The following is a 26,244-nucleotide window of genomic DNA, read 5'->3' as shown; positions in this document are numbered from 1 at the left end:
AATCCTCACAACTTGGAATCTCTAATGTTTTCTCATGATCAAATTTTGGCTAGAATAATACATCAGTGATGTGTTCCTTCTTTCTGATATTCCATTTTGGAGGCTGAATGTAGAGCTATATCCCAGAAGCTCCCTGGAAAAGCCCATTTACAGGGATTATGTTTAAGTGACTCTATTCAGAGAAGGCTGTCCCTAGGATGTTTCTTTAAAACACAGTTTACAATGGTTTAACAACACAGCTGCCTGAGGCAATTAACCCATTGGGCAGGAGTCTTACTTTCCATCTGACACCCATAATTTAAAAGAGGAGAGGTTTACTTTGACTCACATTTTCGTCCATAGTTAGCTAGCTCTAATGTAGGGCGGCATGGCAGAGGGGCATAGAGGAGAAAAAGCTGCTTATGACATGGGAGTGGGGAAGCAGAGTCCAGGGATGAACAGGGAAAGGAGATACAGCCTTCCAGGCTATTCTCACAGTGGCCTGTCTCTTCTAATCAGACCCCACTCCTAACAGCAATTTAGCCATAATGCCCTCAAAATCTGATCACCTTCCAAAAGCCCTGATTATGAGACTCTTGAGGGACATCAAAATCTAAACCATAATAGCTAACAAAAGACTGACCAAAAATGTAAAGGAAAATTTGGGGGATTTGGTATCCACAGATAGTATTTGTAATCTTCCAGCACACTCCTAGGAATTTAGAAGATCATGCACATATGTAGAAGTATGTATATAATCCAGTAAAAGTGGGCAGAGGATCTGCACTGATACTGCACCACAGAGGACATGTAGATGACAAATGTATGAAAAGATGGCTCAGAATCACTATCCATTTGGGATATGCTATTTAAAACTGTAATGAGATCCTAGTATATACTTGTTAAAATTGCTAATCTTAAAATCTCAACAAAGCACTGAGGAGGACATAAAACAACTGATGAAAAAGAAAAACGGTACGATCACTCAGGAAAACAGTTTGACAATTTACTATAAAGTTAAGCATAGACTTGCAACATGACTTTGCTTTTTTTAAATTTTTATTTATTTTAAAGAGACTAAAACGAAACATAACAAAGCAAATCAAAACAAAACAATGCAGGCAACACAGTATTTCACAACAAGGCAATAGAACAACAGTGGCTACCATAGTGTTTCTTGTTTTCTTTGAAATAGTTGACCACACCTTCACACACAATAATATCAAACAACAAAATATCATAAAATCATTGAAAAGAATGAAAGCATTACAGAACTTCAAAACCAGACAACAGGAAATGAACAATACCTAGTATAATATCTCATTTACCTCAAAAAAAGTTGTCCATATTATCACACATAATAGGATAGAGCCAATCAAAACAGAAGAACAAAAGCATGATAGGACTTCAGAACAAGATGATAGGAAATCAGCAATGACTTCCATAATGTCTTGTTTTCTTCAAAATAGTGTTCATACCATCACACATAATAAGATCAAATAAAACAAGAGAGAATAAAAACGATTAAACAAATGAATGAAAGCATTATAAGATTTCAAAATAATAAAATAAGAAACCAACCATGATTACCATAATACACTCCCTTATGTTCATAATAGCTGCCCATGGCATCAGACAAAGTAAAATCTAAGAAAACAAGATGGGAAAAAGCCAAACCTTACAAAACTGTGAAAACAAACAAGTTCAAGACAATGCAGTAAGAATTAACAGCAGTTACCACCTTTCCCTCCCAGGTGTTTCCTCTCTCATCACTTACAATAACTATTTTTGCTTTCAGATCCCATTAACTCCTCTGTTTGTTACACTAGGGTTCATGTGTATGAGTTCAAACTGTTTTGCTCATGCACATGATCTCCAGCTGCATCCATTTACCTACAAGAGCCTTGAGATTATTCTACTTTATAGCTAGGTAGCTTTCCACTGCATAAAAATACCATTTCTTTCTTATCCATTCTGCGGTTGATAGGCAATTTACTCTTGCTTTTTTCTTTTTGGCCTCCTGCCACATGGAACAATTAATTGTTTTCTCTCCTTAGATTTTCAGTCTATGAATTTCCATTCCAGTTAGACGTGTTTCTTGTATACAGTATATCAATGGATCTTGTTTCTTAATCCACTCTCCTTGTGTTTCTTTTTATTGCTGACCTGAGGCCATCTGCATTAATGGTTACAACTGGCATACATTGGTTTGTCTCTGCCCTGCTATCCTCCTGTTGTTGGCCCTCTACTTTTCCCCTTCACTCAATTGCCTGTCTTGTTTGGTGATCTTCCTCTGCTGCTGTTCCTGGGACCATGGTCATTTTTCTCTCTAGAATATTCTTTAGCATTCTCTGTAGGGTTGGTTTAATAGTCATGAATTCCTTCAGTTGTCTTTATCATGGAAGCATCTTATTTTTCCATCAATTTTGAAAGATAGCCTTGTAGGTTATATCAATCTGAGTTGGAAGTTGCTTCCTTTCAGGGTTTGAAACAATTTACTCCAAACTCTTCTTGAGTTGATGGTTTGTGTTTATAAGTCTGCCATGATTCTCACTGGTTTTCCTTTATAGGTGATCTGTTTTTTTTTTTTTTTCTCTAGCAGCTTTTAATATTGTGTTCTTTGCTGAATTTCTGGGATCTTAATTATTATATGTCTAAGTATAGATTTACTTTTGGTTATGGCTAGTTGGAGTCCTATGTACCTCACTTATCTGCATATTAAATCCATTTCCCATGTTTGGAAAGTTTTCTATTACTCCTGTATTAAGTTCATTTGTGTTGATCCCTGCTTCTTCACTGACAGATACCACTTTTAAATTATGCTTATGTCATTTGCTGACATTGAATTGTTATTTTCTGATTCCATGTTATTTTTAAGAGATTTTTCTTGATTGCTAGCTTCAATCCTATTTTCAAGGTGTGAAAGTCTATCTTCAGTCTCTTTCAAGCAATTTTTCCAGCTTTTGATTGACTTTTTAATTTCCTGGATCTCTCTTTGAATGTTTCATGCATTGTAATTCCTTTCTATATTCGTTCAAGGTTTCCATCATTTTCCTATGTTCCTCTTTTTTCCATGTCTTCTTTACACATCCTGAGAAATTCTTTCAGTATGTTTGTTATTTTTTCTTTTACCTGAGCCATAATTTCTGATTTGATTGCTTTCACAATCTCATAAAGTTGTTTCTTTACTTCAGTTGCTACCCTCTCAGATTTCAGGTATGTAACTTCCATTTTCTTCTAAGACTGTGTCTCCCAGACTTGTTCTGTGTGGGCTGGAGGTCTGAGTTGCCTTTTGCTCCTCATCTTGACATTCGCCTGGGTTCCTCTCAACAAGCCAGTTGTGGGGCCCCAGGTACTTCCCACATTGGCTGCCCCTCTGCCATGTAGGGGAATGGGACAGGCACCTGGGTTCCTCTAACCCCAGATTTACAAGGTGGTAGCAGGGCATGGTGTGGGCTTCTCTAGACCTATGCAGCTATACTGGGACTTCCCCAGTGATCAGGGATGTGTGGAGGTAGGGCTGCTTCTCTCAGCTCGTGAGTCTACACTGGCCCTCCTGCGGTGGTGGCAGGCACATGGGGGTATGTTTGTCTGATGCTTCTGGTGGGTGATGGCTGCCTGTAGGAACCGAGGGCCTCCACTAGTGGCCCTACAGGTGCATGAGGCGTACCTAGATGTGTGTCTCTGCTCCTGCTGCTTGCCTATAGAAAGGAGCCTTCCATGACAGTGTCCAACAGGTACAGGCAGATCTGTCTGACTCTGCCTGTACTGGCTGCCCATAGGAAAAGGCCTTCCAGTGGTGTCATCTGACAGGCAGAGGCAGATCTGTCTGGCTCTCTCTGCCTGTGCTGGCTGCCTGTAGGAAGAAGCTTTCTGGTGACGGCACCCAACAGGTGGAGGCAGATCTACTGGTTCTCTGCACAAGCTGGCTGACCGCAGGAAGAGGTCGTCCAGTGGCAGTGCCCAACTGGCAGAGGCAGATCTGTCTGGCTCTCTGCGCACTGGCTGATGCATAACATGACTTTTCAATGCCACTCCTGTACTTGTACAGAAACTTGTATATGAATTTTAATAGAAGCCTTATATTCATAGCTGCTAAAAACTGGAAACAACCCAAATGTTCAAGGCCTGAATAAATATACAAACCATTGTATAGCCATATAATGGGAAACTCCTCAGCAGTGTTTGAATGCACTATTGATACATATGAAACTATAGATGAATCTCAAAGGTGTTTTGCTGAGCGAAATAAAACAGTCTCAGAAAGTTACCAACCAAATAAGGTAAGCTATAGGAAGAGAAGAAGCAGCAGTTGCCAAAGACTAGGACTTGGGGAGAGTATGATTACAAAGGGGTAATATCAGTCAATTGCAGTGTGTGATGGAACTGTCTGTCATATATCCTGATCATGGAAGTGATTACATTAGTTCATACAGATCTTAAAAGTCCTACAAGTATGTGTTCCTATGTGTATTGACTATGATGGTAGGCACATCCTCACCTCATTCCCAACTTCTTAAAAATAACTTTTGACACTGACAGTTAATTATGTACCTACCTTGAACATGAGAATATGCAATATAAAGTTTTTTAAGTTGTATAAATGAGGTCATTGCATGCATACATAGTGTGTTTTATACTTCTTTTTTACTTAGAGATCTTGGACAAATGCATTTATATTCACACAGGTATTGTATATAATATGTTTATGATCCACTATATTTTAATACTTACATTAATGGATGCCATGTTCTAAATGAAACATCATTTAACCAGTCTCCTACTGTTGGATATTTAGATTATTACCAGCTGTTTTGTTATTAATAGCCATGCTACAATGAACAACCCTGTTCATGTAACTTTTTGCAAGTGTATTTATAAAACATAGTTCTAAATGTGGGATTAATAGCTAGGTGAAAATTTGAATTGATAGCTATGTTTAATTTGATTTTATGTAACTACCGACAGATTGACCCTTACAGAAGCGAGTAGAAAATTTAGAATGAGACATAAGGATATTTTGCAGTTTCCCAATGGAAAACTTTAAACTTCTCTCTTCCATAGGATCATGCTGATATTGAGTGGAAATTTGCAAGGACAAAGCTCTGGATGAGTTACTTTGATGAAGGAGGCACCTTGCCACCTCCTTTCAACATCATCCCCAGCCCCAAATCGTTTCTATATCTTGGTAACTGGTTCAACAATACCTTCTGCCCTAAAAGAGATCCTGATGGTAGAAGGAGAAGACACAACTTGAGAAACTTCACCGTAAGACTTTTTAAAACTATTTCTTTTTTAAATAAATTTATTTCCTCCTTCCTATCTTGAACATCATAACATCACCAACCTTCTTATGTTTTGGGAGTTTGTCAGGCAAGAGCTCCTGTATTATTCTATAATCTTAATATTTAGAAATATATTTGAATGGGCGTGGGTTGGTAGGATTCTGGAATGCTGATGTAACTTTTCTTTCCATTTTCCATTACAGGAACGCCATGCTGACAGCTTGATACAAAATCAACATTATCAGGTAAGGCTTCCATACAGCAAGTAACTATAATTATTTTTCAGTATTTCTATGGAGTGCAAGCAAACTCTCTGGCTATGTCTGAATTATACATACCTAGTAATCTCACATTTAGAACTATGTCTTATCAATATACTTGCAAAAAGATACATAAAGAGGACTGTTTACCGTAACATGGCTAGTACTATCAAAATAATTGGTAATAACCTAAATATTCCACAGTGGGAGATTGGTTAATGATGTTTCATTTATAACAATGAATGCAATATAGTCAGTAAAATATAATAGATCAAAAACTTTTTATCTATATGCATCTGTCCAAGACCTCTGTGTGAAATAAACAACATAAAGCTTGCAAAGGTTGTAATCCATCAAAGGCTGAATTAACTCCTCAAAATGAAATTGTCTGCTTTAAAAGCTGTTAATAGCTGTTTAACACTACTTATGCTAGAGCAGCAATGTTCATAATTTGGAAAGCTAACTTCCTTGAGAATAAGTAAAATAGGGATGTGGTTAATCAGTCAACAAATATTTGAGTGCATATTGTACATCAAACACTATGCTAAATATTATCATGAAAAAAACACATAATCTGGGCTGGGGGATGTAGCTCAATGGTACAACACTTGCCTTGCAGGTATTAGGCCCTGGGTTCCATCTCCAATACTGACAAAAAGAAAAAGAGAAGAAAGCATAGTCTTTCTATTCTTATGAAATTTATTATCTAGCAATAATTAAAAACATTACTCAAATAATTAGAACTACTAAAATTAAGTGATTACAAGGGTATAATCTCTTATGGACAAAAACATAGAGTAGTGGGAATATGTAAAGTGTGATCAAAATATGTAATGAATGTTTTAATTTTTAAAATTCTTATAGTAAAAGACACATTGCCATTAATTTTCATCAAAACATTTCCCCTCGCTTCACAGGGAGTATTTTGAGGAGGAGTAGTAACAGTATCTCTTTTAATGCAATAATTTTTAAAAATTTAAATATTTACCCTATGCTTTAATCATACCTTGCATAATAAATAATGAATATATATAACAGGAGAAAATTAACCTCAACAAAGCAAAAGCTTATCTGAATGTCAAGAATTTAGGTCTCCCTAAATTAAAACATGACTTTAATCAAAGAAACAGATACACACCACAGTCAGAAGAAAACCAAGCATCCAACTACATGAGATAATTCTTTAGAGTAACCTTTACAAATCACAAGTAAGAAACAGCAATTTCTTCCTGATGAAAAGAAACTCACAGAAGAAAAATGTGAAGGAAATTCAATGTTATTCTACAGATTACTCCCTTAACTTTGTTCTTCTTAGGCCATAACTAACAAGAGAAATAAGGAATACAGTATGTGGTAGATGACCCTTCTCTCACTGCTCTTGCCCCCAGTCCTTATTACATACTTTCTCACAGAATGAATCACAGACGAGACTCACTGCCTCAGTCTCTACTTCACAGTCATGGTAACCATTGTCGATCACCTTGTATTATGTTTTCACATTATCTATTATGTCCACCCTTTTGATTTGACCGACTCTGTTCTGTTATGTCACATTTGTTTTTACTCTCTTCCAAAAAAGTAATAAGAACCGTGGGAGCAATAAAACCCAAAATGTGTAATAGTCATTGTACAAAAGAGAGGAAAAGAAAGTGCTCTAAACTATATAACTGCATGTATATTTAAGTGTATAAGATAGAAAATGATATCACTGAGTTTTATTGGATCATTGAACAGAACTGTTTGCAGTATCATTGTTGGAATGTCCACTCTACAAGCTTTAATTTTGTGACTTGAACAATAATTTCTAAGATGACAATATGTAATCCATTAACTAGTGATTTCCTACTGTTTATTTTTTTCTGTAAATCTGTATAACTTGTACCCTTTTTCTGCTTTTTTTTCTCCTTAAATAAAATTTTTAAAAAATTAAAAAAAAATAAAAAATAAAAAATTGCTAATTGGACTTCTTTAAGTTTACAGAATATCAGAAACAATAAGTATAGCATTAGGTAATATTACTATAGCCCTTGAAGTAAGCTTGAAGTACAATCAAATTCTAAATTTTTTTGCCATTTGATTATTCCTTTTAATTTTTAATTTTTATCAGTACATGTTTGCAGTACATAATGATTACATTCATTGTGGGGAATCGATACATGTATATTGCACATCTCAATTCTTTTTTTCCTACTTTCCGTCCACCTACCCTTTCTGCCAGCATCAGATTACTTATCAGTTATTATGAAATTGTCATAAAACAGATTAATATCAAGACTAACGGGACAAAAACATACAAAACATATAAAACAATTATATTAAATCAAAGTATGCTTTTAGATACATTGTCCATGCTAGATTATGACATGTATTCTAAATTTTATATTGACTTAATCTGTGATATTGGAAGAGTCAATTAATGTCACTGAACCTCAGAGTCCTTATCTATAACATTAGAATAATAGCAAAACTTGTTTTCTGGTGTCATGAAAGTTGAGTGGTGTGTGTATGTGTGTTGCATGGCATAGTGCTTGACACACTGCAATAGGTGATAATTTATCCCAATAACTAATACAAATCATAGTGACATGTGTGAGCCATCTTCCCTTGTTAATTAAAAAGAAATAGCTATTCCTTATAAGGAAGTGTAGTTTGACTGTAAGAAAATATCCTGACTACATAATTAGTACCAGACTTAGTAATTTTCAGCTTTTTTTATACTAGGGATTGAACTCTGGATCCTGCACTTGCTAAGCAAGAGCCTGTGCACTAAGCTAAATCCCTAGCCCCCAAAACTCTCCATTTTACTAAGAGTATTAAAGTTAAATCCAGACTGATAGGAAAAAATACTATGACCATAATAGGTTATTCTATTCTCATTATTCTATAAGTTTGAATGCATGTTTGTTTACCTTATGCTTGGATGGAAATCCTTCCTATCTGATGAATACTTTGCCACCAAGTTGGGAGACACAATAAGTCATTTAGATAATGAACTTTGTGTGTGTTGGGGGGGGTAATCTGTGTGTCTGTTTGCGTGCCTGGGTGTTTACAGAAAATGACTGGATCTTGTGAAGATTTTCTTTGCAAAAATGGTCTAAGTATGTTTTATTACCCATGTAGGTTTTCTTATTTCACTGAGAACCTGAGAATGAAACTGAATGCCTCTTCAAATTTTTTTTAATTCTAGGAAGTTATTAGGAATTTAGTCAAAAGATACGTGGCTGCTATGATAAGAAATTCCAAAACAAATGAGGGGCTAACAGAAGAAAACTTTAAGGTAATTTAACTATTGATTAGTTAAATTTCTCACATCTTTCTCTTCCTCTTTCCTTTTTCGCTCCCCCTTCCTCTCCTCCTTCTTCTTATGTTGTTGTTGTTGTTGTTGTCATCACAGAAGTACATAACAGTCGTTTTTATTTTGAGACAGTGTCTCGGTAAGTTGCTAATGTGTCCAGGCTGGGCTGAACTTTGTTATCCTCTTGTTTCAGCCTCCCAGAATGCTCAGATTACAGGTTTGTTTCATCATGCCTGCTTAATTGTTCATTTCTTAATTATCACTTAATATTCACACAGTATTTTAGCTCTAGTAATGGAATTTCATTTGCCTATAATACAGCAAAACCAGCTATAATTCTTATTCTTAGAATTATGTGTCATCCAGTCACTGGAGAGATTTTATCAATGTGTATTATTGCACAATAAGTTTTTTGAACAAAATAATGTGTCCTCTTCATTCTTTTAACATTCTGGGTATTTTTCAGTATGGGAATTCACATGCTTTAAATGATGCCACATGCCTAGAAAATGCCTAGAGATTTAGATGCCTTCTTTGCCTGAAAGATATAAAAATAAAAAAAAATATCAAATCTAATCTCTTAAGAATCTCTTCTTTTAAACATTTAAAACTGCCCTACTATTAACCCTATCTAAAACAGTGATTCTCAATCAGGAGCAATTTTGTCACCCATTTGGCCATCCGGAGACATTTTATGTTCCCATTCTGACACCTAGTGGTTAGAGATAAGGTTGCTACTAAATATCCAACAATGAACAAGGTAGCCTCTCACAACAAAGAATTATGTAACCCAACATGTCAGCAGTGACAAGGCTGAAAAATGCAGCCTAGAATATACATGTTCCTTTTTGCTAAGGCACGTAAGAAAGCTACCATTCTAATCCATAGATATAACTCAACTGTTGAGGGCTTACGTGCCAAGCACACTAACTATTAAGTGCTAGGTTGTAGTGGTGAGCAAGATGTAATTGGCCTCTATTCTTGTGGATTGATAAGCAATAATAATATAAAGTAACAAATTATTCAGTATTTGGATAGCATAAACACAAGGCACTACTGACATACAGAGAAACACTGAACTGGACCTTGGGAAGTTAGGATGGGCTTCCAAGTAGAGTGATGCTTAAACCGAGACTTGAAAAAGGGACCAAATAAAGGGGTAGTTGAGAAGTGTTCAGGCAGACAAAAGCCCAGAGGTGAGAGACAATATATCCATATGGATAGAGAGGGACAGTAGCAAAAAGGAAAAGAAGAAAAGAGGAATAAGGGATAAGGAATAAGACTAGGAAAAGAGGAATAAGGAAGGAAACTAGAGACTCACAGGTAACCGGTCTTGAAAATCCCTATAGTCCATGATGCAGCATTTCTACTTTTTTCTAAGGGCATTGACAGGTTACTAATGTGTTTTAAGCAAGGGGATGACATAATGAGATTTAAGCTTTGAAAACAGTTTGAAAAGAAACAATCTAATATCTAAGCAGTCAGAAAGAGAAGATATTGCATAGGGACTTGAAAGAATAAGGTCCACTATCTGAAAACAGCAATCTTATCACCTGATACTGCACTTTTCTAGTTTCATTTCTTGAGTCCTAAAAGCCTTTTCTTAACTTATCCTTTTATATGTAGATAGCTGTGAGAGCCAGGCCCAAATCTAATACATCAATTGTGAATTAATGCTTTATTAGGGATTTGTCTATTAATGTCTGCCCCAGCAGGGAGGCTCTAAAATCAGGTTTACCCACTGCATGACTTTTCAAGTAGCTACAGAATTACTAATATGTTTTTCTTGCACTTGAGTGATGGGAGATACTTCTGATGTTAATGTATGGTAATATACTTCTGATACTGTGGTTTGAGACTACACAGAGCCTAGAGCATTCTAAAGAGTATTCAATGTGCCTACTTTAAACTAAAGATCAAGCTTGATGATACATGTCTCCTCTCTCTCTAGGAATTAAAGCAGGACATTTCTAGCTTTCGATATGAAGTGCTTGACCTCCTAGGAAATAGAAAACACCCAAGAAGAAGCTTTTCCACTAGCAGCACTGAACTCTCTCAGAAAGATGATACCAATGATGGCAGTGGTGGAGCTCGGGCCAAATCCAAGAGTGTTTCTTTCAATTTAGGCTGCAAGAGAAAGGCCTGCCACGGGACACCTCTCATTACAACCATGCCAAGAGCCAGCGGTACCCAAGGGAAGTCAAAAGCCGAGTCATCAAGCAAACGCTCCTTCATGGGTCCTTCCCTCAAGAAACTGGGTCTCCTATTCTCCAAGTTTAATGGTCATATGTCTGAACCCAGTTCAGAGCCAATGTACACAATTTCTGATGGAATCGTTCAGCAGCACTATATGTGGCAGGACATCAGGTATTCTCAGATGGAGAAAGGGAAAGCAGAAGTGTGTTCTCAAAGTGAAATGAACCTCAGTGAGGTAGAATTAGATGAAGTCCGGGGCACTGCTCAGAGCAGTGAATGCCCTCTAGCCTGTTCCAGCTCTCTTCACTGTGCATCCAGCATTTGTTCCTCAAATTCTAAACTTTTAGACTCCTCAGAGGATGTATTTGAAACTTGGGGAGAGGCTTGTGACTTGCTCATGCACAAATGGGGTGATGGACAGGAAGAACAAGTTACAACTCGGCTCTAAGTCAAGTTCCTAACACATGTCCTGGAATTCAAAAAACATTTGTAATTTCCTTGCTCTCAGAGGTGACATAGAATATAATTCCCTCACTGCCCCCCCTAGGAGAGTGAAACTCTTATTATTTTCAGTCTTTTTTAAAAGCTACATTCTACATTTTGTTCTTGTTTTCTATTATGATTTGCCTTTTGGTAACCACAAACACTAAATCCATCTCACAATAACTAAAGGGGTAATGCTCCTAATCAGCAAAGGTACAGTAGGGTGCTTCACCCTTTTGCTTTGCTTTTTCATTTCTTCCCCTTGTTTTCTTGAAGCTCCAGGTGCCACTTTGCTATTGTTGCTGCTGCACAGATTCCTGACCTCCCTCAGGATCTCACGCCAGCTTCCCACAGGGCTGAGGGATGTGGTCAATAGTTCCCACCAGCTATCAGATAAGGCAAACTAACCTGCCTATCTCTGTTGCCGTTCTACACGCTGCCCATGCTGGTTCAATGAACAGCATCAAAGGGAGGCTGATTAGACTCCAAAAAATTGTCAGCTTATGATTTCTAGATTTAACTGGCCTTTTTGTTTTGTTTTGAAACACTACAACTTCTTGTTGTAGAAGCTATTTTGTTTCTTAAAGATGTTTTTTAATGTTTGACGAGATATTTGCCCTATAGAATGTCATATCTGATAAGCTAGGTGAATTTCTTTCCTGTTTGTGTATTTCATTTAGCTTACATTTTAAAATTTGATAGTAATTAGTATTTAGAATGTGTACTGTTTTGTAAAACTTCTACTGCACTCTAACCAATAGTCACTACATCACATACATTGGCTAGTAAAAATAATTAGCTGGTATATTTATAGGGTCCTGTCCACTGCTGACAGTTTTAATCATAATTGCAATTGAGGCATTTGTAAGACAAAAGATGGGATTTGAAATATTTTATCAGAAAAATGACATCTTCCTGAGTACTGAAATCTGAGAAAAAAAGAGCATCTTCACTTTAACTGATTTCTGAGAAAAAAATCACAATTTTAGGTTTAGATAATCTAATTCAGATTGCAGTTTTAATATTCACTGGGGTAAGCAGAATCGCATGCGTAAACTTATGTTAGATATGCAACATAGCAACCCTAGTAAACTCATGGAACTATGTGTTCCAAATTCTACTATCTTCAAAGAAATCTGCATTTATACATGCAAACAAATTATCTCCCACAGCTTCATTGGAATACAAAGGTTTAAGTTAAAGGATGAAGTCACAATGCAGATGGTCATCATTTTAGACCTGATAACCACTGAACAATAATCTGCTGAGAGTGTTTACCCATATTAGCACGTTTCACCAATCTACACTCTTAACATGAGCTGAAACACCAATTCTAGCTCATGAAGATTAAATTAGGAATGCATAGCTCAGAAAAAAGGTGCTGCCCTGTTTGTTCTTTTAAATGTCAACATCAATGAAAATCCATCTAAATAAGTGAAATGAGGTTTTCAAACAATATGAATGTCTTCAACTAGTTTTTGACAGTGTAGTTTCTATTATTTGAATTGGTTCCCATCTCTATTGCTAGTGTTGGTGACTGATGGTCAGTATTTCACCTGGAGAAGAGTAAATGTGAAAGGGTTCAGGAGAAAGTGTTGAAAATAAAACTCAGATGCAGGAAAAAGTAAAGAGAACAAGCTGCATCAAGACCCATACAGCAAGCAGTTGTTCCATTATTCTTTAATCATCTCTGAAGTGCTCAATTATTCAAATCTAACTTCTCCCCTGCTTCACTAGGTAGTGCAATCATAACAGGCTCTGATGTGAAAACAGGTTACTTTCCAAAAGGAAGGTTTCTAAGTTACAGATTTAACTTTCCCAATTGTCAGATTCATTTTGAAAAATATCAGAACCTGGGATGTATTCTTAAGTTGTATCGATGGCACCAAAAGACTTCTCAGTATGTAACTCTCTTCCACTGAAAGAAAAACATTTCTTTCTTACAAATGTATGTACTTCTGATAATAGGTGTAACTGATCTAGTAGTTATTTTATCATTTTGTCAGAAAACATGGTAGACAGATATGGATTATGTTCTAAAACAGACTTCTCTCAGTTACATTCTAAAGTGAAAATATAAAACACAGAAGCCAACCTCTCCTATGGAAAGAAATTGGTGTCATATTTCCTAAGAGTACATTCCTTTTCTGTTCTTAGTGTGACTTTGTGACTTCCGCAGTTAAAGGGGCCTCATGAATGGTTAAAGCTAAACAGCTATTGCCCTAACTTCCATTTTAGTCATTCCAACATTTTTTAAAGCCTAATTCTACTTAAAGAAAGGAAGAGAAAGACATTTGCATTCACTTTTCTATCTTCCTGATCAGCTACTACCAAAACAAAACAAAACAACAAAAACCCAAAAAATAAAACAAAGCAAACAAACAAACAAAAAAAACATTTCTGGGCTGAGGATATAGCTCAGATCACTTGTTGAAAATCTCTAAGCCCTGGGTTTTCTCCCCAGCACTGCACAAAGAAAAAAAAACAAAAGGTATTTTATTTTTTTATTATTTTTATTTATTTATTTTACTGGTACCATCGATCAAACTCAGGACTGCGTGCTTGCAAGGCAGGCGCTTATGCCGCTGAGCTAAATCCCCAGCCCCTAACAAAAGATACTTTAAATGAAAATACTTAAGTATGTTCTATGACTCACAAAAGGTATAAGTCAACTTGACAATAAATTTATAAACATGAAAAGTTAGAGCTAAAGTAGAACTTTGATTTCAACTTCATATTTTACAAGTAGAAAAAGTGTGTTCCTGTGTGTGGGGATCAGTGTCTTGTTAAAGATAGTAACTTATTCAAGGTCACAGAGTTAGGTCAATAAACCAAAATTTTCTAGATTATAGAAACAAGATATATATATATATATATATATATATATATTGTTAAGCATATGTGTTTTATAGATGTGTAAATTAAACGGTCATTACAGGCACCTTTTCCCCCCTTTTGCTTTTTTATCTTTGTGGCACTGGGGATTGAACCTAGGGCCTCAAATGTTAAGAAAGCACCCTTCCATAGATAAAACTACACCCCCAGCCCCATTTTTCCATTTACCTAAAACACTGTGAACTCCAAACATTTCATATCAGTGAAATGAAAATGTATTGCAAAGTCAAAAATAATTGTAAGAATCATTTAATTTTCTAAAATAACACTATGGTTCACCTCCATTAACAGTTGACTTTTGTACAACTTCTAGACACCATGAATTCATTTATTTGAACCTATAATTAAAATCTTTTATGAAAATTAGGGTAAATGTATTACAAATAAAATGTCCAATTAGAAAGTGACCATTTTTGAGGTATCCCCTCCAGTTTTAAGTGCAGTGAAGTAAAAACACAGAAGAAAGATTTCTAAATTCAAAATTATTGGTTTTGGAAAACGCCAAAATTTACAGAGATACAAATGTTCCAATTCAGATTTCTACATACATGAGAATATGAAAATAATTTCCATTTCTTTCTGACTTTCATGTCATTTCATTACTTAGGCTATTTCAGCTAAGTCCCATATATATCTATACATTTACCTTATTCAGTTTGATTAAAGGAGCTTTTAAGAGATTAGAGCCTCCACCTTTGGAATGACATAATAAAAATATTGTCTTAAAAAAGAACTCTATAGTTGCTATGTAAATGCAAACTTCCTCCGACCATCTTAATGGAAATTTTTTGAGAATAATACATTCTGATACCTTGTCTAGAACATATAAAAATAACCACTTGGCCTTCATATTACTTTGCAAACAAAACTGAAATGGTTTCCTTTTCACTTAGAAACCTAGACATTGCTTTGTTAAGTCATCAGGTAAAAAGTACTTAGTTGAGAAGAAATTCCTATTTAACACTAAGAACAACTGTAAGAACAACTGAACATATTACTTTGGTAATTTATCAAAATATGCTAATAAACAGATTGTTTAGAATAGTCAGTGTACATTGATGTAATTTTTCAGACCATTTAAATAACCTCTTCATACAGACTTCACAAGTCCCTTTTACCCCTTGCAGCATTGCTTCAAAAATATGGGTATTTTAGGTTCTTTGTTTTAATTGCTATGAATATCCACTTTGTTGGTATAGAACTAGCCATGGGAAACCAATTAGAGTCTCACATTAGTACAGTTAAATACTAGTTTGACTGTATTGCCAAGTACCTTTTTTTCCCCAATAGATAGAGGTTTTGTCTTGCTTTGGTTTAGCGGAATTGTTTGTAAAAGGAAAAAAAAATGTATATACATACTCATACATATGCACACAAACTCTGAAATTCAATAGCATTTGGTTCATCTGACCTTGGCCTTTCATCCTTATTGGTAATTATGGGACCATTTTAAGGGAGGGGAGGAAGACATAACTTTTCAATAGAAAGATACTTTCTGAGCTATGTTAAGGCTTTGTTACAATGAGCTGCTGTGACAGCAGCCTCTGTAGGATAACTATTATGTGGAGAGCTATTAGGATTTGGAATTTCTAGATTTAAGGGAAAAAACATTTCAGTCAGAAAAAAAGAACTTACCAGCAAAATATACATTTTTACAAAATAAAGTCATCATACTTAAGATTTACTTCATATGAAATATTATTATTCACATCATAATGCTGATAACGTGGTCCAGATTTTCCTCAATAGAGATTTGGTGGTTCAGAGGTGTTTGTGATTTTGAGATATACATTTCAAAATTAAGTCGACTACTCTTGTACCCAAAGCTACTTATCTGATGTGGAAAGTTGTGAAAGCTCTATAGGGTGTCCCATTACTACACACACGAATGACAATTTCTGTAGTACGATAAAGAGCCTTGGACTTTTGATCATTGTGATCAGTTTCCATATATCTTCCCCAACCTCTGAAGAAGCCTTTATAATCTTATGTAACTTCATAGAATCAAAAGACTAACTGAAGGGAAAAACTGCCTAAAGGTCATTTTCACCAATCTGCAGCATATCTTTCCCTTTGACTTTAGGGAGTTTCACTCATAATATACCATCTCAAGAGCTATACTTCAACTCAAGGGACTGTCCTCAGTAGTATTTCAGTGACTAGATGGCAATATACCTTTTACTTAAGCTTAAAGTAACAAATCACTTGCAGTACTGTTAAACTGTTCTTGGTCATATCTTTTTCCATAAAATTTAATGTATTCCCCAAATACTCATTGATCCTAATTGCCTTCCAACCTATCCTTGACAATTTTCCAGTCTTACATAACCCTTAAAACTTACCTTTGAAAGGCAAGACAAAAGGGATGCTCTGGATTTTGGCTAAGTTTTTGGAAGACATAGATGATCATATGACAAATGTTGGTAAGCACTTTAAAACATAGAGCTAAATTACCAAATTATTAAACTTCTTGGATACCAAACTAAAATGAAATTGATTAAAAATGTGATTTCTAGAGGTTGGGAGTGCAGCAAAGTGGTGCAGCAGCTGCCTAACCATGTGTGAGCTCCCCCATCATACACACACAAGAAAAAAAAAAGTGGTACTTTGATTAAAGTATTAACATCATCTTCTCGAACAAATCCAGAACAGCAGCAATATGTGAAAACTAGCTCTGGAAATAATTTTTGAAATTTTGGGTTAAATTTCAGAAAGTAGCAAGTTTACACCTGTGATCCCTATATTCATAAATTCAACATACCCAGTCTATAGTAACATTTTATTTTAAATTGTGCAACATCACAAATCTTCAAACATTTTGATCAACTACTGGAATGACTGATTTCTCCAAAATGTATACAGAAAATAAAATGAATTTGTTAAAACTATGTATTATAGAGAAATAAAAGCTAAAATTTGGAGGATACTTTGGAAGAAAAGCCAGATTATATATCTAGTGTCATATTTTGCCTCATAAACTTGGAATAAGCATAGAAAGTGGGATTATAAAGTAGTGAGATCAACATTTTTAACTTGCCAGAATTTGTGTACCAAAATGTATGTTCTTCAAAGCAGTCACCTTAAGAAGTTGTACCCATGTTCTAACGATGCTACAATTATCTCATTTTGGACTTACACTTCTAGAACTTTGAAACTGTGCCATACAATCTCTGAATATCTTCAATGATAGAAAGTCATGATCCTATAAATTTTAAAAAAGTCAAATTTTAGATACTTTTTTAATAAAATCTTGGGTGGTCAATTGAGTAATTTCCTGGTTAAAAAAACAATTTCCAAGTGATATTACACAATAAGGATTTTGGTCATTTTTCAGTTTTATGTATTCCTGAAACCACGCAGGTTAAGATAGTGTATTTCCATTACCCTCTAAAGTTTGCTAGCTTCCATTTGTAGTGTGAAACCTGGTTTCAAACGTGCTTGCAGCAGAGCAGCCTTACTGGATAAATTCTATAGCCTCCTCAAAATACTTTTGATAACATATTTAGGTACATGATTTTCATTGATCTGGGAATAATCAGGATGATTTAACCTGAGACATTAATGTTTAAATAGTAAAACACAATGAGAATTTCAATGCTGATGTAACAAACTGAGAATTGGCTCTCCATATCTATTTGATCCACAAAAAATGGCATTTTATAACACAGAGGTCCTGACAATCAGAAAGAGGTAATAGTAAAGAAAAATCTCCATCCTTTAGGGATTCGGACTCAAGAAATCATGGTAGCAAAAAGTAGTGGAAGGCTCTGATAAGAAGACAGCAGCTAAATAAAATTTTGAGTCTTCTGAAAACTTACATGTTCAGAGTAGGTGTTTTCTGTACAAAATCTAGCAATTAACATACAGCTTCAACATTTTGTGGCCACACCTTAAAAACTTCCTTTTACGTCATCTATTAAGCAATCAGTTTAAGAAACCAAGGCAAAGTTGTCTGTAGTCCAGTAAGCAGAGTGTTAATTGTACTTGGCATCCTTGGGGAGGAGCACTGGTTAAAATTCTCATTATCTAACAAGGTCAGTGGAAACCAGGAGATCCATAAAACCCAAAGGGTTAACCTCTAAACTCAAAGGTTCTGTGATTTAATGTTAAAGGAAATGCAACTTGATAAATTTTTACCTTTGAAATTAACTGTTCAAAGTTCAACTTTATTACAAAATACATACTTTCTCCAAGACATTTCAGTTCGGATAAGAACAAACATATCCTTCTCAAGGGAAAATATATTGTTTTTGTTTCTTTTATCATAAGGATTCACACAGAAGTACTCAAGAAGAAAGCAATACTTTAACTTCTCAAAGGATTCTATTTCTTCAGGATTTCTCAAAAATGGGATTGAAACTGATGGGGAGTTTCTTCCTAGTCACAACAATGAACACAGTTTTGAGCCACAGGTCAGTAGCTGATAGCAGGAAAGAGAAATATTAACACTAAAAGGTCATGCTTAATTCCTTTTCCCAGTCTAATTGGTGGTTTCTCATACATCACCACACAGAAAATGTTTATGATCAAATTTAAGGTTAAAATTGTATCACTGGAGCTTAAGTCATAAAAAGCGATATTTGCAAATGTGTTTGTGCAAATAGCATTTTGACTTGGCAGACTACTTAAACCTCTTTAGTAACTATTACTTTTATTTAGATATTTTCTGTAAGGAGTGCAACATTGGTGTCAACCTTTACTGTGTTAATACGAATCTTGTACAATAATTTGTGTATTTTTAGCTTCAGTATAAACAAAAATAAAGCATTTACTCCCCCCCAAATGTATTGTTACCTAGTGTTTTGTTTCTCTTTTCCAATGTAATCATTTATAGTTAACTTTTATCAATAAACATTCATAAATAACAATGAATTTCACACTATTTGACCAGCATAAACACTAACCAACAACTTCTTCAGTCTAAAATATTTTAAAATGGTTGAGAACATTATCATTCTAATTTTTTCTCAATAAACAAAACCATATTAAATATTTAACAATTCAGTAATAATAAAAACTATTAGATGATAAAGGACAATACAATTATAAAGCTAGTATACAACACTGAAAAAACTAACAAGTATGATCGTAGTAGTAATTTGTTCTTTATTCAGTACCACAAAGTATGACACATGCTGTACAAAACAATTTGAATCTGTAGAAAACATAAACCAAGGTTAAGACGGTCATCGTCACACCAGTATAAGCTTAGTACACCCATGTGATACAAGTGTTTTCATTTCTTTTTCCCACAATTAATTCAAAGTCCTAAAGTTTTCTTGTTTCACATTTTATTACTTAAACTTTTAGGCCCCCAGACCACTGGTTAGCATACTAAAGCAGCTTAACTTTCAACTAACTCATTCTTAGATTCTGGTGTAATTACTTACGAAAATCAGTCTATAATTTTTACACACTAACAAGATAAGGGCATTTGAAAAATTAGTCATATACTTGAGAAAGATTTGAAACTGGGGAAAAAAGTACTCCTATAATGAAACTATAGAAATGTGCTGAATATATTTCACAAAGGAATGTATACGATGAGTAAACACATGAGAAACATGCTCACTTTGAAAAATATAAGCAGGAAAATGCAAATTGAAACCACAATATTATAGTGCTTATTACACATCCACCAAGAAAGGCTAAATTTTTTTAAAAACAACCATATTATGTCCAAAGAATTTTCATATACTGCTGACGGAAGTATAATGGTATAGTCACTTTGGGAAGATGTCAGTTGTTTATGAAATTTAACATACACCCAACCTACGACCCAACAATTCTTCATTCCAAGAGGAATAAAAACAAATGTTCACATGAAGAGTTCTAGAAAAATACTCATAGTAGTTCTGTTCAATACAATCTCTACAAACTGGGAAGTTCCCAAAAGTCTATCCAGACAAATAATTTGGATAAACAAATTGTATCATACCCACACACTACTATTAAAAAAAGAACATACTATCAACACACACGGACACATCACAAAAAGAAACCCTACTCCCAAATCACACTTTTATTTATATGTTTTTTTAAAAATGAAAAGTAATCTGTCCTAGGGGGAATATCAGCAGTTCACTGGGGGATGAGTGTAGTATCACAAATTAAGTGGGAAGGAGCATGGAGGATCTGAGGAAGTGATAAAACTTATTTTGAAAACGCTTGCCCTTCAAAGTTGTATTTTTCAACATACACAGCCCTCAACATTTATGATTTTTGTACTATACTGCATGTGAACTTTATCTCAAAAGAAAAACATCTTTAATAAATACTGAACTCTAGTTAACAGTATGCATGCCACAATGCTTAGGAGTGTACTATACTTCAAGTCTGGAATTTTAAAATTCAAGAATAAGGATTTATAGATGGATGTGTGAAAAAGCAAGCACAGTGAAATGTTCACTATTAAATCTAGGTGGTAAATATAATTGTTCCTTGCACAATTCTTTCAGTTTTCGGTATATTAAAAATATTTCATAATAAAATATTGGGAAAAAAGCAGTGAATAGAGGAAAAGAATTAAATTAACAAAACCCTAACCTATGACATGCTTCATAATAACCAGGAAAATTTCTTGGGTAAAGTTATTTTACCAGAGCTATAAAAAAAGAAAAAGAAAAAATGAAAAAAGAAATAAAAACAAAGTTCAACTGTTGAAACAAGCAGTACAACTGAATACTACACAGCTTACTGATGTAAAAATTTTCACTTTTATGTGGTTGATATCCAGAACAATATGATAATTTATCTCTAGTACTTTAGTAACCTAGTGCTAGAGTAGATTTTTTTCTATGATTCTGAAAACAATTTGAGAAGCCTATTATTTTACATGCAATAAGGTCTGCAAGAGGAGCTTTGTAAATTATATGAAGGGACTGACTAGTCATATAACACTAATGACTACTATTATCTAATAATATTTCACTACGATACATCTCAATGTTTTTATCCATTGACTGAACTAAATTCCTAATAACTGATTTAACTTCAGTATTATTGAAACTCCTGTGCTTCATAAAATGTCTAGATAGTGGCAAGAACCACCTACCAGGGAAATAGCAGTCTGTCAGTCAGTGATACCCTGGTTTCCAAAATCCCCTCTGGCAATCATAAGGAGAAAAAAAATAAATTTAAAAATATTGCTGATTATTAGGAAAATGACAGAAACTGTAAAACTTGAAATGGCTCATTCCATTTAGTTTCAAATACAACTGAGTACCATGTATTCAATAAAAAGTTTTACATATAAACTAATGAATATTCTTGAGAATTGCAAAATTTCATAAAAACCATTTCCTATTCTCTAGGCTTCCCCCAACCGCCTAGATGTCTTAGCAAGAAGTCTATAGGCCTTATTTGACAGCTGCTGTAAAATCTTGTAATTCAAGACTCAAGACATTTTCAAAAACCTGAACTCTAACTTCATAAGTATCTCTTCTCCAGATGGCCAGTTACCAAGATAATTTTAACTGGGAAACATTTCAAACACAAAAATAAGAGGATGGCTTAAGGGATCCAAGTTTCAATGATTTACAGTGACATAGTGATAATCTTTTATCTATAAAGTTTATGCCTAGAATACTTTGAAGCAATTTCCAGATTAACAATTCTAAAGCAGTTTTAATAATACAGTAAAGTTGTCCAAACTTAAGTCAATTTTTTCCCGAAGTGAAATTCCTCACATCTCTGAAAAGTATTACAGGGACAGTTGAGCTAGAAGTCAAATATTTTAAATCAAGTTGCTACTACAAAAACTTAATATTCTATGTAGAATAAGTAGCAAAGAGGAGGCTGTTTTTGGTATAACAATTCCCTTAGTGATTTGATGTAAAAGACTAAATTTGCCTCAGGTTTAGAAAAGTTTGAATTCATTCATGCCTACCCTCCCAAATGGACTATTTTGTTATGTATGAAGATTTATATATATCTAAACCAAGTTTTGAATGTCTGATGTTCACACTTTGAAAAAAAAATGATGTTTATATCTTTTATTTACAAGGCTAATTAAAGGTTATGCCTTGATTATAGGCTCCAAGGAAAGATGTTTTAAATTCACGTCTTGAATTTGAACAGTAAAATACTCAATATTTTCATGTTTTTAATCAAGACAGAAAGCTCTTAATTTCTTTTAAAGATACATACAGCATAAAAATGAAGTCTAGTTATTTTTCCTTGCTACAGAAATTATCCATTTTTTTACCTTTAGTATAACCAAATGGTATCAATAAGGGGCGGGGAAATAACGAGTCCCAAACAAATCACAGTACCATTATATCTCCTTCTCCCAACGATTCTAAATTGATGAAATTTGATCATCAGTAGAGGAAAGAGTACATCTTTGTCATATCAAGGACAAGGGGAGGCAATATGTAAAATGAAGTAGCCTACCACTATTTTGTGCTATAGGCCAATTACAATGTTCTCTTTGGGTTTTATTAATTACTAGAAAAGCTACATCTGGCAGCTGCCCCCAAGAACAACTGAAGACTTAATATAGCAGTAGAGCTTATTCCAGCTCCATTTCTCTCCACCCAAAACAACAAGAGGGAAAGGACTTACTCCTACTAGAGAAGCAAGCAAAGGGGCTTATATTTGCATGATTTAAATAAACCACAAATGCTATAGAGTCACTTGGTTAACAATTAGGTCAACTTAGTATACACATTAATTTCAGATTTGAAAGTTCAAAGCAATCACCTAGTTAAACTGTGTTATCTGGTAATTAAATTTAAGGAAAGGTAGAAACCTACAAGTTTGAAATAAAAACTAGAAACCCAAGGCAGAAGTAATTTGTCTCAAAACCAGCCAAAGTTCAGACCCATATTCTCAAGAAAGGATAATAACCTTCTAAAACATCCCCTCAAAAGCTAGTGAACCACTGACAGTTTAAGATACAGGAAATCATTTGCTGTAAATTATGGTTCCTTCACAAGGGTAAGCACATTAAAAAATGTTGGAGAAGGGTTGCTCCATGCTTTAAGCTTGACTGTGGGCTGCTGAAATTCAACCAAGAGGTTAGTAGACAAACAGGTAAAACATTATAAGAGAGTTGCGTAAAGATCAGTATACTGCCATTCTACATTTCTTGTAGAACAACGCTTTAAAAACCAAAAGCTCCAAACAGCGCTATGTCGTATTATTAAGTAGAATTCTTTAAGTAGTATATCGGTTTATCTGGGATCTATTAATGTCAATCACCTTGAGAATGAGACATTGAAGAGAAGATTTAAGATTCTTTGTAATGGATTCCACATCAGTGCAATACTGTTTGAATGCAAGGTTCAGTGTCTCAAATAGTTCTTTTTGCGGGGCGTATGGCTTGCAGGGGTGAAAGTATAGTCTGATTCACAGGTATATACAGTGGTACCTCAGTTCATGAACTTAATTTGTTCTATAATTTGGGGGGAAAAGTCTACAGTTATTTTTGTCACCCCATGCAGTTTGCAAACAAAAGTGTGTGCAAACTGAGGTACCACTGTATAATATTTTAAGAAGATGATAGTGATAAATAGGTTTTGTGGGAACTGAAAAACACTTACTAAAAATGTTTGTCAGGTGAGATACAGGAAAAATTCTGGACAAATTAATCCTCAGAGGATAATTGATTAATACAGATCTGGTCTTTGGATGAAAGGGAGAAGGCAAAAAGGGTTGATGAAAAGTATCTCACATAAGCCTGGCCTTGAGATAAAGGTCTAAAAACAAACAAAACCAAAAAAAGCACAATATGACAACTATTCAGGATACACAAAAATGAGAAAGCCAGTCTACATTAAAATTTCCATATTAGAATAGTCACACATTTATTTTGTGGCTTATTTTTTGAGTGTTTTGAGACAGGATTTCACTGTGGTGTTTAGGTTGGCCTTGAACTTGCAGTGATCCTCCTGCTTCAGCTACTCAAGTGCTGTGGCATGCACTACCACGCAAAGCTAAAACCAAGTAACTTTAAAAGGAACATTCTCAAGAGAAAAGCGCTAAAAATGGTAGTATGTATCTGATCCGAGAGTAAATAACATTTCAAGTGGCCCTGAAACCACCCTTACCCCCACTCTGTTGAAGCTATAAATTCACATTCTTCTGCAATCAAAATGCCAGGGAAAAACATTCTGAAATAAGCAAATGTCTTGTACACTCTCTGCTGCCACGAAAAAGCAAAAAAAAAAAGAAAAAAAGAAAATCACACTCATTTTGGTAATTTTAAATGCTAGTTTTTATTTACTGCTAACTGTGCAAAGGACACCAGTTAAATACTGTGCAGTAAAAGTAACATAAACCCAGTATTAAACAATAGCATATGGGATAAATCTAAAGCAGAGCACCATATGACTTCAAAACTGATTAATATCACAGAATACAACTCAGGTCATACAATTCTTAAGAAACTTAGAAGAACTCTCTTATTTAATATTAAGTTACCCAGAAGCAAAGGCTCTTGATTTTGCTGTTTTATTTTCTAGAAAAGTAGAGATTATAATATTGAACTTTTAGTATGTTGTAGGATTTCTGAGCCAAGAAAATAATTTGTATGATTTATTTCAATTGGCACCCTCAAATAATACGAAGATGACAAGCTGGTTGACAGAGGAAAACAACTGAATACAAACAAATATGCTTAGTATGGGGCTAGTTGTATATCCATCTTAATTTTCTCATTCACAGCCCAAAGCAGTATTCCTTTAAAGGAATATTTTAAATCCAAAGATAAAACAATCTTAAAGACATATACAATAGTAAAGACTCTTGCCACATAAATCACTTAAACATCAACATAAAAAACTTTAAAAACCAAAATAGCAAGAAAATGGTAGTGCAAGAATACTGTGTAATGCTGAATCTTACATATTCTGAGGTACATAATGAAAAGATGATGGAGGTGAAGTAACATAGCCAACTGGCCCAGGATTTATAGCACCATGAATTTGAGAAGAACCACCATATGCTGTGCCAACTGGATGACAGGGTATAACACAGGGATAATCTGACACAACGGGAAGGCAGGAATCAAAACCTGGCAATGGCGGTTGCCCATAGGGATCTGACATCACTGGATAATAGACTGCTCCATGAGGGATAGATGCAGAGTCAGCATTTGGAAAAGTACCTGAAACAAAGCATGTACACAGTACACTTTATATTAAAAAATTCAGTGCAAGAGAATTCTGTGCAACATAGATATTTGTACAACTGAAAATTAAATATTAACTTGAGAAACACCAAAACAACCACAGCAAGAGCATTTTATAGTGTCTAAAAGAAGCTACCAAAAGATTACATGAAAACTTCTAAATTAAAAAAATTACATATAGCCTATAATCACTTTGTACCACTTGAGCACTGAAAATTCAAATGTCTATTCAGTTTGGTCTATATTTGAAGATACAGTTCTGCTAAGCATCATAGAAGTATCTTCTCACAAATACTGAGATACTAGCATCATTTTTATTTTACATCACTTTTGTATGACAAGTCTGTTCTAACCTTGCTACAGAGACTATACATATTAGGCAAAAAGGAATCTTTCATTACTTGGGCTAACTGAGTTTAGATCATTCTGTGAAATTACGACTGCAATTGCTTCATGGTTTACTATAATTAAAAATAGATGTAGAAAAGGTACATTGTTCAAAAATACAATTAAAGTTGACACTGTATTACCATGAGCCACATCATAGTGCACACTAGGGATAAATAAAATTTTCTAGTGCTAATAATGTAATAATATTTCACAACTATTAAAATGCTTTAAAAAAGGAAAGGAAGACACAAAAGATATCAACCTTCCCAGTATGTACCAGACCCAGTACACATAAAGTGTCAAATCATTTTTATAACAACCCTCACA

General features: G+C 34.6%; 2 protein-coding genes across 7 annotated transcripts in view; one reads left to right on the top strand and one right to left on the bottom strand.

Moving 5' to 3' along the window:
* Positions 1-19,176, top strand: part of Trpc5 (transient receptor potential cation channel subfamily C member 5) — a 301,642-nt gene extending 282,466 nt beyond the window's left edge. For both annotated transcript variants that reach the window (XM_023564159.2, XM_003467566.5), the window contains exons 9-12: positions 5,044-5,247; positions 5,468-5,509; positions 8,712-8,801; positions 10,771-19,176. In XM_023564159.2, the coding sequence (XP_023419927.1) occupies positions 5,044-5,247; positions 5,468-5,509; positions 8,712-8,801; positions 10,771-11,463 (1,029 nt within the window). In that variant the 3' untranslated portion in view covers positions 11,464-19,176. The remainder of the gene's footprint in view (positions 1-5,043; positions 5,248-5,467; positions 5,510-8,711; positions 8,802-10,770) is intronic.
* A 306-nt stretch (positions 19,177-19,482) lies between these two features.
* The window catches only part of Alg13 (ALG13 UDP-N-acetylglucosaminyltransferase subunit), a 66,210-nt gene continuing 59,448 nt past the window's right edge, over positions 19,483-26,244 (bottom strand). For all 5 annotated transcript variants that reach the window (XM_003467568.5, XM_013150189.3, XM_063246289.1 and 2 more), the window contains one exon: positions 19,483-25,503. In XM_003467568.5, coding sequence (XP_003467616.1) covers positions 25,238-25,503 — 266 coding nt within the window. In that variant the 3' untranslated portion in view covers positions 19,483-25,237. The remainder of the gene's footprint in view (positions 25,504-26,244) is intronic.

This window comes from Cavia porcellus, unplaced genomic scaffold (assembly GCF_034190915.1).
Source record: "Cavia porcellus strain 051 isolate PalLab524CR breed Dunkin Hartley unplaced genomic scaffold, mCavPor4.1 scaffold_3, whole genome shotgun sequence".
In the NCBI taxonomy this organism is placed as follows: Eukaryota; Metazoa; Chordata; class Mammalia; order Rodentia; family Caviidae; genus Cavia; species Cavia porcellus.
Note: the sequence above shows the minus strand (reverse complement) of the source record. Positions and strands in the feature narration are given on the sequence as shown.